The sequence below is a fragment of the Canis lupus genome, chromosome 34, assembly GCF_048164855.1.
Source record: "Canis lupus baileyi chromosome 34, mCanLup2.hap1, whole genome shotgun sequence".
NCBI classification, from domain to species: domain Eukaryota; kingdom Metazoa; phylum Chordata; class Mammalia; order Carnivora; family Canidae; genus Canis; species Canis lupus.
The window spans coordinates 11,805,000-11,819,281 of record NC_132871.1 but is presented as its reverse complement, the minus strand read 5'-3'; the positions used below and the strand labels follow the sequence as shown (position 1 = coordinate 11,819,281).

The 14,282-nt window shown below is 33.7% G+C and overlaps 1 protein-coding gene across 18 annotated transcripts in view; it reads right to left on the bottom strand.

The window, feature by feature from the left end:
* Positions 1-269: 269 nt before the first annotated feature.
* ATF2 (activating transcription factor 2) overlaps positions 270-14,282 on the bottom strand; it is an 85,260-nt gene continuing 71,247 nt past the window's right edge. For 17 of the 18 annotated variants that reach the window (XM_072810993.1, XM_072810992.1, XM_072810994.1 and 14 more), the window contains 2 exons: positions 7,307-7,412; positions 270-2,825 (listed from right to left, as the gene is read on the bottom strand). In XM_072810993.1, the coding sequence (XP_072667094.1) occupies positions 2,599-2,825; positions 7,307-7,412 (333 nt within the window). In that variant the 3' untranslated portion in view covers positions 270-2,598. Of the gene's footprint in view, positions 2,826-7,298; positions 7,413-14,282 lie in introns of those variants that run through there. The other variant, XM_072811002.1, reaches the window with a different exon arrangement.

Below are 14,282 nucleotides of genomic sequence, written 5' to 3'. Positions count from 1 at the left end.
GTGTGTGGCTGTAGTTGAGGGAATGTTCCAGGCTGGGGATCATTAAAGGTTCACTGTATATGAATGGGGTTTAAGGAATGAATGCAGAGAAGAACAAGGCCTGAGCACCTTGCGGTTGAAAAATTTTTGAGAAGGAATGAATTTTATCACAGAAAGAGACTACCTGGTTCTTCTCAGGTAATAAATGTCCTGAAGGAAAAAAAAACCCGTGTCATTATCAGGTGATGTTACTTTATGAAAGATAGGTAAGGACAAGCAAATTATGAACATAATTTAAAGATAGAATTTATTCTCTGATGGTTTACTCATGCAAACTGCACATAAAAGAAAGTAGTACAGTTTGTGTAACATTGCAAATATAAGGACTCAAAATGCTAGGTACAGAAGTAGTGTGACATCCTGAAAGTCGAAATGGAATTTGTGTTTATACAACTAATAATGATTTTTATTTGCTGAGTACAGACTGATTTACAATGAAAGTTTTGCTAACCTTGATAAAAGTTCATTAACCGTTTACATGACTTCTTACACCTATGTAGTTTTATTTTACAGTTGCAAGAATTCCTGTTACCAAAAAACTTTAACTTGCATAAATAATAAAATGAAAGAAAAATGTACTGAAGGACTTAGGAGAGTGAAAAATTGAGGCTTTTCCTAACCCATTCAAACTACAATAAAAAATAGCCTTCTTGCAGAATTTATATTTTGTGCCTTTGAGATCAACTCCTTAGCATAACTATGGCAAAATCACGATTAGAAATTCATTACTTTAAAATTATAAAATCAGTTAAAAATAAAAAAAATTTAGAAGTAGAATTATCAACTAAAAACGCTCACTTTTAATAAGCCAAACAATAAAAATCCTATTATCTTCATACTTAAAAGTCCTGAAATGTCATTTGTATAATTTGAATGTTTCCCAGTTTGGAACTTAGGCAGGTGGGATATTTCCTTGAATTATCAAGGATATTCGATATAGGTTTTTTAAATGTCAGTCTCATTAGGAGATGGCACTGAGACGTTCGTAAATAGTGTAGTATAGATGCAGAACAAACTACACAACTTATTATAAATGCATTACAGATATTTACATAATGGAATCCTGCTTGAATGCCAGAAGTTGCTACTGGGTAGGACTCAACTATTTTACAAAGTTTTCTTACACACATCTACTACTTTATTTTTAACAATTTAGTCTATTTTAAAATATTGTACTGTATTTTGAACATAACTGCAGAATAAAAATAGATAATGGCACATTAGAAAACTCAGTATCCCACAGATGATTGGATAATGAGGAAAGTGTACCTACAATCATCTCATCAGAAACAAACTACATCATGGAATGTTAGTTATCCAAGCCTGCACAGTAATGACATTTTAAATTGCAATCATCTATTGGCCAGCATCACACTGAAGGCATCGTTAAACATTCAAGCAAAGACTGCTGGCATAAACTATTGAAAGAAACATACACACACACACATTCATACTCTCTCTCTCATTCACTCTTGCTTCTCACATTATAATTACATTGTTCTAAAGATAGATACTGATTTTTTTCCCACGAGAAACGTTATCAAAATTTGCTACTAAAAGATGACAGTGCTTTCACAAGAATAAGTACAAGTTAGCTTGCAAGTACAAGACAATGGGGGGTAAACAGTCTTAAATTTTCTAAGTAATTTTTAGGCTTTTTCTGGCAACCATACCATACTTGATTATGCATAAACTTCTCAGTTTGTAACCTGAAATCTGCAAAAAAAAGAAAACCAAAACCAAACCTAATTTCAAAAAATTATTATATTGGATAACCCTGTATCATAGATTATGTAATTTCGTATTTTATTAGCCTCAAAACATACGGTCTAAAATACTGAATTTAAGACTTGAAAAATAGTCATTTTGAAATGATAAAGGATTCCAAAATTCATGTCTACTTAAAATCTTAAAAGAAAATGCACGATTAATGATCTTGATTTAGTTTCAGAGTGTGCATAAAAGCACCGTATGTCTCTCACCATGTTTCACTCACTTAAAAAAGTGTTCGCTAATGTTATTCCTTTTGCATAATGTGCAAAATAAAAGGCAAAAAGATTAAAAGCAAATCTCTATCTTTCTCTTGCTAGTGCTTTATGACCTTGTTATTATTACAAAGTCAATAGGGACTATGCAGAACTTTGGTATAAATGATAAACAATACTACCATCACAGCTGAGGATTAAGAGGTGGTCAAAAGAAATGGAAGTGGGAAGAGATTCAGTAACACCCCCATTTATTAAAACACCACCAAATTAAAAGTGAAATAAACCACAATGAATTATAATACAATTTACACATTGAGCACAGAAAATTAATAAATCTAACAATATTTATAAAAAAAGCAAAATCAGTCTTTTTCCAGAGACTAAAAACTGTTGTTCAGTCTATCATCAACTGCTGCTACACCAACTTTAGAGCCAAATTTAATTTCAAGTAAAAAAAAAAAAAAAAAAAATTTACAACCACAGATTTCGCATAAATGGAAACTGGTCTTTCCTTGATTTCCCTTTGAAGTCACTAATGAGTATCTAAAACTGCTGCACTGCAGGTTTCTAATCAACTTCCTGAGGGCTGTGACTGGGAGGCAGGAGCCATAACAATCTGCGAAAGCGCAGGCTCTGTACTCTGGTCCGCCATCTGCGTGAGGACTGAGGTGGCCACAGCTTCGGCCTTGGAGGTTGAACTGACTCCATTGGATGTGCTGACAGAACTATGCTGTATAGCTTCTGTATGTGGACTACTTGGCACTGACAGGTCTTCTGAACTATCATCTTTATCTGCGGCTGAGTGGAAAAAAGAAAAGTTACTGTTTCTTAAAAACATCTCTAGGAATGTGTCAACAGTTTGTCAATATACAGAGTGAAAAGTTAGGCTTTTGCAAAAATTGGTTATTGAGTTAAAGTGGAATGACTGGAACTAAATAAATGAAAGGTGGCTGCAAGGAAGGAAGGAGGCAATTTCACCGCAACAGGTCAGATGAAGGTACAACCAGACACACGGAGCATCTGTATGCCCAGTGCTTCACTGAACAGAGCTGAAGTATTTGCTAAATAGTGTTAAGAAAATCAGGTACGAATTCAAGAGACAGCCTCTTACAGATATAATCAAACACTTATAAAGTAACACATCTAACAAAACCAGTGTGTTTGCATACATGCTATTCTTATTGAAAGATAAAAAAATTATAACCACATGCATAAACAAAATAAATTCTTACATACAAATTACATTTTCAAATTATTCCCTCTGCATCTCCAGAACTATATTTATTCTGGCTGACTCTCCATCTACTGTAGCAATGGGTGTTTACAACACCTGATTCTAATGATGCATCCACATGAGAATAAGCAATATTTAGAATCTAAATGCCACCAGCTGTTATAGCTGCATGAATTAATTGAGGTTCAAATAAAAAACTATATAAAACTCTAGACACTGCAATGGAAAAGATATTCAGAAAAGGGCTTAAGTATTTATAAAAAGCTACCAACTTTTAGGCTTGAACAATGAATTTCCTACACCTTTCTCATTTTAACAGGATAGAATCCAGTTATTTCATTTAGTGAAAAATTTGATATGTACAACACCCAAGTAGTTATAGTGTATGTAACTCATGAGATACAATGGTAACTCGAACCAGTAACTATAAACCCAGTGCCAAACTTAAGAGAACACTGCCAGTAAATGCTTCCTAGAGAATCCTCTCATCAAAAGTAATCACCATTCTGATAGTTAACCACTCGCTTAGTTTTGGTTTGAAGCTTTATCAAATGGGTGTGTGTTCCTACACAATAGCATTTGGCTTTGTCTTTGAACATCCTGAAAACTGTACCATACTGGATGTATTCCTTTGTACTTTTCACTTGGCATTAAAATGCTTATTTAGTGCTTTAAAGTCACAAGCAGGCTTTCTACCAAATCTCGCAATGCATACTGGCCTGCTTACTGCACAGGTGCCCATTCTAAAAGTTAAGCATTAAAAAGACTGTGGATCCTATGCAACAGGACTTATCCCATGATCTGTAATGCAGAAGGCAAAGGGGGAAGAACCTGGCCAGCTTAACTTTAGTTCAAATAAAATTCCTCATTTTGAGAGTTTTCTGAAATACAGTACTTACAGAATTTTGACAAGTTTGCCTCAAATCGACGTATTTTTGGGAAAGCAGTTTTTAAAATGTATTAATTAGAATCCCATCTTCTCTATAAATCTGCTATAAATGCAAAATCACACCTCAACATAAAAGCTTGACTTCAAGATACAATAAAAAAAATCACAATAATCCTTTTAAAATTATACAAAGTAGAAAGGATACTTTTCTGATGAAACAACAACAAAGGTTCTAAAATATTTATATTTCAGTTAAACAGCCAATACAATAGTTATGTGTTCAAAGAAACCCAAACCCTGGCAATGACTGAAAAGAATACTAAAAAAAAAAAAAAAAAGTTCTCTTTATTTCACCACTCTTCTTCAACAGGAAACAAACTGACCTTTCTCTCAATGTTAAGTTCTAGGGGATACACCAGGTTTCAAAAATAAAGAGGCTGATCTGTGACAAAAGGTATAAGTAAATATAAATACACAGTGGAGACAAGGACTCAAAATGAAACAGTAAATTGTAATGATAAGTGCTTACCTCCAGATTTTAAGAATTAGGTAAAGCAAATCTTTAGGTTGTACAAAGCATCAGTATACAAAATATCTTTATAATGTGATATACCTGCACCTTTGTCTACTTCTAGAGGTGAGGAGAGAAAAATCACTAGTTTAATAATAAGCACTAAAAAGATACCAGATCTTACTGCACTTTAAGAGCCATTTTCAGCCCTACTTAAAGCTACAAAACCCCCAACTGTTTGACAATTCACTCTATGAAGTTTTCTACCTAATGTTCATACATATTTTCATTAATGAAAATATAAATTCTCAATTACATTTAGGCCCAAGAAGCTTTGCTTCCTACTTATGGAAACAAGTATAAAACCATTTTAATAATGCCCAGAGATCTACAAAATATGAATTAATGGTAGTAATAAGATCACTCTTGTGCTTATTCTTCATAGAATCCAAACATTAAAAATTTATTCCTATTTTCATTCACATTTTATACTATATCTGATTGTTAAGGTGACCAACTGTCATGGTTTTCCCCTTTCATCCTATAAGATAGGGACTTTGAGTATTAGAACTGAGACCCTATGTGTATGCTTTTATACTGTCACCTTTACCTGAAGGATTTTGTAATATTCCTTAATTTTTATAAAACCTCAATTCCACAAATGCTTTAAAAGTACTATAACAATTCAACACCATTAGCAACACCTGTGTGCTACAATATGAATAGTGTTAGATATTTGTGAATCTCCCCACATTTTCTCCAAGATTTAAATATTCACTTTATCTACCTTGACCACTAAACAGAGAAGTCCTATTTTTCTTCTAAGACTTCAAACTTGAGAAATTACTTTAAAATCTCTACAAAACCCAATTATCTCCCCAAGAGCTGAAGGAACTAATTTTATGCTAAAACTACACTTTTACTGTAGTCAGTTTGTCTAGATGACTAGACAGAAAAAATGTAGGAATAACTTCAAACATCACAAATATCTTATCATTTCTTATAGCCCATACAATCTAGCCATAATATATATTCCCTAAAAATTTATTAATCTAGACTTTCAGTGTATTCTAAGGGTATGTATGGCACATAAATCCATACATCTAGACCTTAAAAATATCTTTATAAATTATTACTTAAAATGAAAAATTGGCTTGCCTTTCCTGAGCATATGCTGCCTTGATTACAGAGATAAAACTGTTGAGATTATCTAAGAGATTATCTAAGATTAAAAAACTGCAGATGAAAACAAAATTAAAAAAAAAACAACTGCAGATGAGATAAAATTTTAGTTGGATGTAACTGAAGAATTCATTTTCCTTCTAATTTTATAGATTCATTTGTATATTTCTTTTTGAACTATCAACATTCAAGAGAGCTCTCTTGTTAAGAAAATCATATATGCATAATGCTGAACTCAGTAGCTTCTATAGGAAATTATGTTGTTAAATCAGATGGGAGCCATAATGGCCTCATCCCCACAGCAATCATTGTTAATACAAACCTCAAACATATTTCTATATGGGTCCAATTTACTTCACAATGTGTTTCACTATCCCGTGAAAATGACTAGATATCAAAGGACTGAGATTTATTTGCTCAAAACTGACAAAAATCAATGTTCTAAATATATATGGCAATAGAGAGTTGCTAAATCTACTGAATCTTTTAAATTAAAAAATATTGCCCATTTTGATGAAACTGCTTACAATGACTACAAGTAAAGATGGTGGCCATTAAGTTTTATCGTGAGCACCTGAGGAACTGTTTGCATCCAATACAAAATGTTTCTTTCTTTTGAATTACTGACACTGGCAAATTAAAATGAAGTGGATACATATGGTTGAAACAATCTTCACATTTACAAATATCCTGAAATATCACTAAATCATAAAAACGAAAGCTGTGGGTTATATATTATGAATGTTGCCTAATGCATCCCAGCTCTGTTATTTGTTACAAATTTGTGTACGATGGACAAAATTGGCCATTTATTCAAGAGTAACAGCTGGCTCCAATATTGTGCATCTTAACAAAAAAGAAGGACATTACAAGATGGAAAAAGCACAATTAACCTCTAAAATGCTGAAAACAGAAGAATCTCATTTTGGGGAAAACATGTAAGAGAAAATTAAAAAGCAGATAATTTAAATAGTGTTCTATTTCAGCATTTTTATGACTAAAGGACTCAATATAAAGATTCACAATAAAAATGGCACAATGCTGAGACTTAAGAAAGAACAAAAGGATCTGATACTGGAACTGGGTACTATGTATTATTAAATGAAGATAGTTAATTTTTAAAAACATTACTGAATGGAGGCTGGAACAGAAGTAGTGTTTCACTCTAAGACAAAATGTTACTCTGGAAGATAAAATACCATCAGTACTTAACAGTTTATTTTAAATTATTAACCTGTTTTGTTGATGTATAATAATCCTCAGAAAAAAAGCTAGAAATAGGAAAACTCAAAAACTCTCTAGATTCTAAAAAGTATATTACCCATTCCATAATAATCTTGCAGAAGTTCTAATACTTAATATTAAATATTATACCCCAGTCTGTTTTTTAAATGGTAGCTTGTTCGCTCTGGCAGTATTTCACTCATGCAGCCTAAGGCTATAGGTAATGGAACATTACTCACTATGATAGCCAGATTTCTTCTGCATGGCGGTTACAGGGCAATCTTTATGAGCCAGAAGAAGCTGTTTCAGCTGTGCCACTTCATTTCTCAGCAGGGTGACTTCACTCTAGAGAAGAAACAACTTATGTACCTTAACAGCATCAGACTAAACATTTCTTACTGTTTATAACAAGTGAAAATTAAGAACATCGGATATCTTTAACAGAATATCAAGGAATAAACAAAATATACTGTTTAAATAGGTTTGTTCAGTACACATCAGTTTTCATATTTTAGCATTTGTACAAAAAACTTCTATAAAAATTTAAATGAGGTAACAACACGAATGGATAACATACTTCAAAGTTTTTTACATTACCATTTGCCTTGGGACTGCTTATGTATTACAGGTTACCTGTAGAAGATACTTTTTTACTTATGTTGCATGCTCTTTTGATTATTTGAAAAATTAGAAACATCAAGGAAGTCAGAATGAATTTTCACTGACTCTATGTACCTGAAAATGAAAAATTTATACTAGAAACTCAATTAAGCAAGTTTCTAGTTTTCCAGAAACTATGAAAAGCTCCACAGGGGAAATCACAATAACCAAATAATCATGGATACCTAAAATGAATCAAAGTACTTACTGTCTCGGACATGGAACCAATGAAAGGAGATGTATTATTGAAATGGCTTAGTTGCCCTTGATCTAGGTAATTTGTACACATCTAAATTTAAACCTGATAAATGGTGATTTGTCCTAGTCTTTTACTTTTTAAAAAAAATTTTATTTATTCATTTATTTGAGAGAGAGAGAGAGAGAGAGAGAGCGCACACAAGTGAGGAGAGGAGCAGAGGAAGAGGGAGAGAGAAGGGGAGAGAATCCCAAGGATTCTGGCACTGAGTGTGGAACCCAGCATGGGGCTCGATCCCATGACCTTGAGGATCACAACCCAAGCTGAGACCAAGAGGTGGATACCTAACTAACTAAGCCACCCAGGCACCCCTGTCCTAGTCCTTACTAAAAGATGAGCATTTCAGCCTTTGTTTTGGATGCATATTAATCTGGTATATTCTGTATAAAAGTTCCAAATTAAGAGATTTCCTTTGATTCCTTTTGGTTACCCCTAAATATTAAAGATGCAGAAATTAATGACAATTACCAATACTCAAGAGTTAGAATTAAGGGGCACCAAAAAAAAAAGGGGGGGGGCACCTAGGTGGCTCAGTTGGTTAAGCATCTGCCTTTGGCTCAGGTCATGATCTGGGAGTCCTAAGATGAAGCACCGCATCAGGCTCCCTGCTTAGTGGGGAGCCTGTTTCTCCCTCTGCCCCTCTCCCTGCTTATGTGCAGTCTCTCTCTCTCACTCAAATAAATAAACTCTTTAAAAAAAGTTAGAAATAATATGAATTAATAAAATGGTTAAAAATGCTTAATTTACAAACACCTCTACTCACCTGGACTTACATTAACTTTGAGTATTCAAATTTCATCTATGAACCCAAAATTAAATAAAGAAATACAACAAGCATATGTACTTTTGTAAAAGCTCAGGCACTTTGTTTTCCATCCCTTTGTCTCTTAACAAGAAAGCTGAATATAAAATAATTTAGCAGACTAGTTTCATTAGGTCCCCTTAAGACGGAAACATAAAAATTCAGAGAATAAAAGTTAAGCAAGTCTCTTGGTTCAAATAGTTCCTCGCACCCCCTATAACAACAAAATACAACAATGTATTAAAGCACAGAACAAAAAGTGATGCTCACAGTAACTCTAAACATTAAAAAAAGGTTAAATTCTGTTCACAATATTGTATTTGAGACAAGAATGGGTGTGTAGTGATCAAAAATACAAAGGGAAATTTTTAGAGTTTAGAGTTTTGCTTTAAAAAAATATGCTGTTTAGAAAAAAAGCAGCTATTTCTATGGAAGACTATAGTCATTAATGTCAGTATCACTAATTATAGCTCTTTATTAGTGACATCAAAGATGAGAAACCATGTTACGAATAATCTAATATAAATCCCAAATTTCTCCCTCTCTGCTGCGTCAGCTTGATTTTGAGATTCCTAACAAGTTTCTCTTATTAATTTCTGTGATATGAAATAGGACTGGGTATGTATTTTTAGTCCACAGTAATATTATCTTATAATCTGGTACCTGTGACCAGATTCACATTAGTTTGAACCTATGAAAAAAAATCAATATTTAATCATTCTGACCTATACATATTGAAGTTTTATAAATACACATTGCTGTCATTATCAAGAAAAGTTAAAAAAAAATAAGTTTTCTTCTTTATCTCATCTTGCTAATTTCTTCTTTTTCTTTTTTTTTTTTTTTGCTAATTTTTTCATTCATCTTGTCCCCAGACCCATATGCATATATGTGTGTACACTTATGGAGTATTTACTACACAGGACTGTAATTTATTTACTTGTTTGATACCTCTGCCAGATTGGGAATTTCTCAAGAACAGGGATTATCTTGCTTTTTGTATCCCTAGACTACAGCACACAGCCTAGCACAGACTGAGTACATGGTTATATTTTAGAACCATGTAAATCTATGTCCCTGAGGGTGGGGGAAAAAGTCCAAAGAAGGTGAAATTGCTTAAGTATATAAAACCAGTCAGAGGTCCTAATTTCATTATTTAAACCAACAATCTCACCAACATAGCTTACACTATTCATTTCCTCAGACATAAAATGAAAACTGGCATATTTTACAGTATCCTCTCAATTATAGAATTTTAAAAATCACAAATGCCCTCTCTCCTATATATTCTAGACATTCAGCATAAACGATATTATGATTTATTTTATCAAAGTAAAATATTTGTGGTAAGATAAAGCAGATGCTGAAAAAATTGTTAATGCTAGTCTAAAATGAAATGTAAATTACTTTGGCAATGTCTGTATCATTGCTCCATTCCATCTCAAAGGTTAATTATATACTAACGAACAATTTGTTTTTGCTTTTTTTACAGTTTATGTGAAGCAGATTAGGCTGATAAAATCATGACAGATTAGCCAATTGATTAATCGATGAAAGCTTTTCATGGATACTTGGCCATAGACTGAGGACCTGGTATTCCAAAAATTTATGATCTTTGATTTTCTAGTTGAACTACTACCCCCCAAAATAAAGAAATAATATTGGATAATTTCTTCTTTGGGGAGTTTCTCACTGGTAAAGGTACAGTTTTCTTTATGTTAAGTCTTTCCAAAAATCAATGATTAGGTATCAAGATTCCCATCACACAATTCCAAGGATTGTCATGGATGTAAAAATCTTACACTTGAGAACAAAACATTTAATTTATGTATGTAACAATAGAAAAAGAGATAACTGGGTTCTTAATATTTTGGAAATACTTTGCCAAATGGACTCTTCTGTTACTCTCTTCAGAGTATTTTCAGACTTTGTTTCATGTCTGTCTCCTCTGCTAGACCACAAATTCTGTAAGTGCAAGGACAATGTCTTTGTCACTGTTGTATCTCCTGTGTCTAATAACATGCCCTGCACACAATAGATACTTAATGACAGAATGAATAATAAATAGCTAGCATTTGCATAGTGTAGTTATAACAGACTTCTCTATACCCTCTCTCTCATTTAATCTTCATAATAGTACTTATTCTATGAATATGACAGATGGGGAAGTAAAGGCTCAAAGATTTTTAGTAAGGCCTAGTATAAAGAAGTACTAGGTCTCAGGCTCATAAGAAAATGCATCAAAAAAAAAAAAAGAAAAAAAAGAAAATGCATCAAGTATAAGTGGCTTCACTATTACCCGTTCTCCCTCTAGAACATAGTTAAAAATGAAGGAAGGCTGTAATAGCAGAGAATACTTTTTTTTTTCTTCAGGAATTAAAAACCAGTGTAGCATCTTCCAATTGTCACCATTCCTTTTTATTTCAAATGATAAATACTGAAATAAAATATGGTTTGGGTATCAGAAATAAAAGATTTGATCCTATTCCCTTTTGAATCAATAGAGCAATAACCAAACTTTTTCTGTATCATTAACTTATGAGTGAAAACTCCTCACGTATCCAGCTATGAGGGAATGCTTCTATTTTTTTTAATTTATTGAGCTTCTACTCTACACATATTATCCACAACAAAAACTCCTAAGTTTTATATACAGACCAACTGTTAAGAAGCTGCGGTTAGTAAAGAATCTACCTTTGATCACAAAGGAAACATGCTGAAATTTAAGCCGAAAACAAAATTCCAAAATGAATATAACTGAAAAAGCCATAAAGAGGTGAAAACTTTTTCAAGTAAAAGACAATAAAATCATGTATTACCTTGAAAAAATAGTAATTTATAACAGTATCCCAGTTTTGGTCTAGATTACCATGTCTCTGGTGCAATTTGATGCAACTGTCTTTTTAGCAACAATTTTAGAAAGTCAAAATATAATCAAAATCAGTGAGTGGGGCAAGAAAGTTGAATAATTAATGTTCTTTAAAACCCAATATGGGGACGCCTGGGTGGCTCAGCGGTTGAGCGCCTGCCTTCAGCCCAGGGCGCGATCCTGGAGACCTGGGAACAAGCCCCATATCGGGCTCCCTGCATGGAGCCTGCTACTACTCTCTGCCTATGTCTCTGCCTCTTTCTCTCTGTTGTCTCTCATGAATAAACAAATAAGATCTTTAAAAAAAACAAAAAACAAAAAAACCCAATATGTATTTGGTAAAAATATGAAGTTACACCTCAACACTCGTTATGATTTATCTATAATATATAAGTAACCATGGGTCATTACTGCCCACTATACGATCAGCTAAGCCTATGTCACATAAAGGATTATTAAGGAAATGTAGAATTGATGAGTGTTTTCACATAAAGTAGAGTTTAATTATTTCACTAACATTCAATTTGCTTTACAAGTCATTCTGTTCTTCACAGTTAATGGTCTTGCTGTTGGCAGACTGAAATTTTTCTCCCTGAATCTATCATAAGCATGTTAACTCTTTATACTCTGAAAACAAGAATCTGTCACTTTTTAAGACTGTTTAATTTGATAACTAAAAAACAAAAAATAAGAATCATATATCCACCTAAACAATAGAGAAAGTCATAATTGAAGCACACTTTCTTCCTAAACTATTCATGCCCTCAAAAGCCTCTTCACTTACTCCTGCTACATGTGTCATTCCAAAATTCGATTTAGGGATTCATTCCTATATCGATTTTCATATTTACACATTTATCCATCTAATTATAAACCCTTTATTAATGAAAAAGAGCTGTGCTATTTTAGTGTACAACTATTTTTTTGAGTAAGTTATTGAGGTGACATTGCCCTGAGCTAGAATTAACCATTTTAAAGTAAACAATTCAGTTCAGTGGTGTTCAGTACATTTACAATGTTGTACAGCCACCTCCCTCAATCTGGTTATAAAACACTTCTGTCGGTCCAAAGTAAAACTCCTCACCCATTAACCAGTTTCTCCCTATTTTCTACTCACCTCCCCCTGCCACCCCTGCAACCACTAAACTGCATTTGTCTCTATGGATTTCTATTCTTTTTCTTTTTCTTTCTTTTTCCTGAGAGAGAGAGAGACAGGAGTGGGGAGGGGCAGAGAGAGACAAAGAGAGAATTTTAAGCACGCTCCACACCCACGCAGAGCCTGATGTGGGGCTTGATCTCACTACCCTCAGATCATGATCTGAGCCGACATCAAGAGTTGGACATGACAGAATGAGCCACCCAGGCAACCCTCTTCTTTGTATTTCATATAAATGGAGTCATAGGTGGCTTTTTTCTGGCTTCATTTCATTTAAGCAAAATGTTCAGAGGTTCATCCATATTCTAGCATGTTCATCCACATTCACTCCTTTTTATGGCTGAATATTCTATTGTATGCATAGACCATAATTTATTCATTCCTCCACTGATAGACATTTGGGCTGCTCTCAACAACTTTCCTTTTACCCCTAACAATATATTATAGCTAATTTCCTAGGTTAGTACCTGATATGAACATCATTCTTTTTTTTTTTTTTTTTACAGAAATATTTTATTTTATTTTATTTTTTTATTTTATACAGAAATATTTTAAAGAATATCCTGTTAGAGGATACCTGTGTGGCTCAGTCTATTAAGCATCCAACTCTCGATTTTGGCTCAGGTCGTGACCTCAGGATCCTGGGATTAAGGCCCACATTAGGCTCTGTGCTCAGGGAGGAGTCTGCCCATCCCTCTCCCTCTGCCCCTCCCCCCATGCTCATGGTCTCTCTCAATAAGCAGTATCTTTAAAAAAAAAAGAGAGAACATCCCTGATAACACATCATTTCATCACCTATCTTCACATTCTGATACACAGTTCCAAAATTAATAACACTTTCTATCTAACCATGATTCCCCATCGTCACTTAGTGTTTTTGATTAAAAATATGGATTTTGGAGCCTGAGTGGCTCAGTCTGTTAAGCGTCTGCCTTTGGCTTAAGTCATGATCTCAGGGTCCTGGGACTGAGCCCCATGTTGGGCTCTCCCACTCAGCATGGAGTCTGCTTCTGCTTCTCCATCTTCCCTTCCCCTGGTGCTAAAAAATAAAATTTTTAAAAAAGTAAATAAATAATGGATTTTAATTTTGTTTATAATTTGGGGTATTAACATTACATTCAACTTTAGAGCTTAATTTAGGAATTTCTTGAATTTGACTTTTTTTTTTTTTTAGATTTCATTTATTTATTCATGAGAGACACAGAGAGAGAGGCAGAGGGAGAAGCAGGCTCCATGAAGGGAGCCTGACGTGGGACTCGATCCCAGGTGTCCAGGTTCAGGCCCTGGGCTGAAGGTGGCACTAAACCGCTGAGCTACCCAGGCCGCTCTTGAATTTGACTTCTATTTGAAAGTTTCATGCTTTGAAAATGATGCATTTGTTAACCTTTACCTCAAGGATAAATCTTGCCTTTATTCCTCCAATCAAGAAATTTCTACCCAGATTAGGAAACACAAAAATGTAAATATACTTT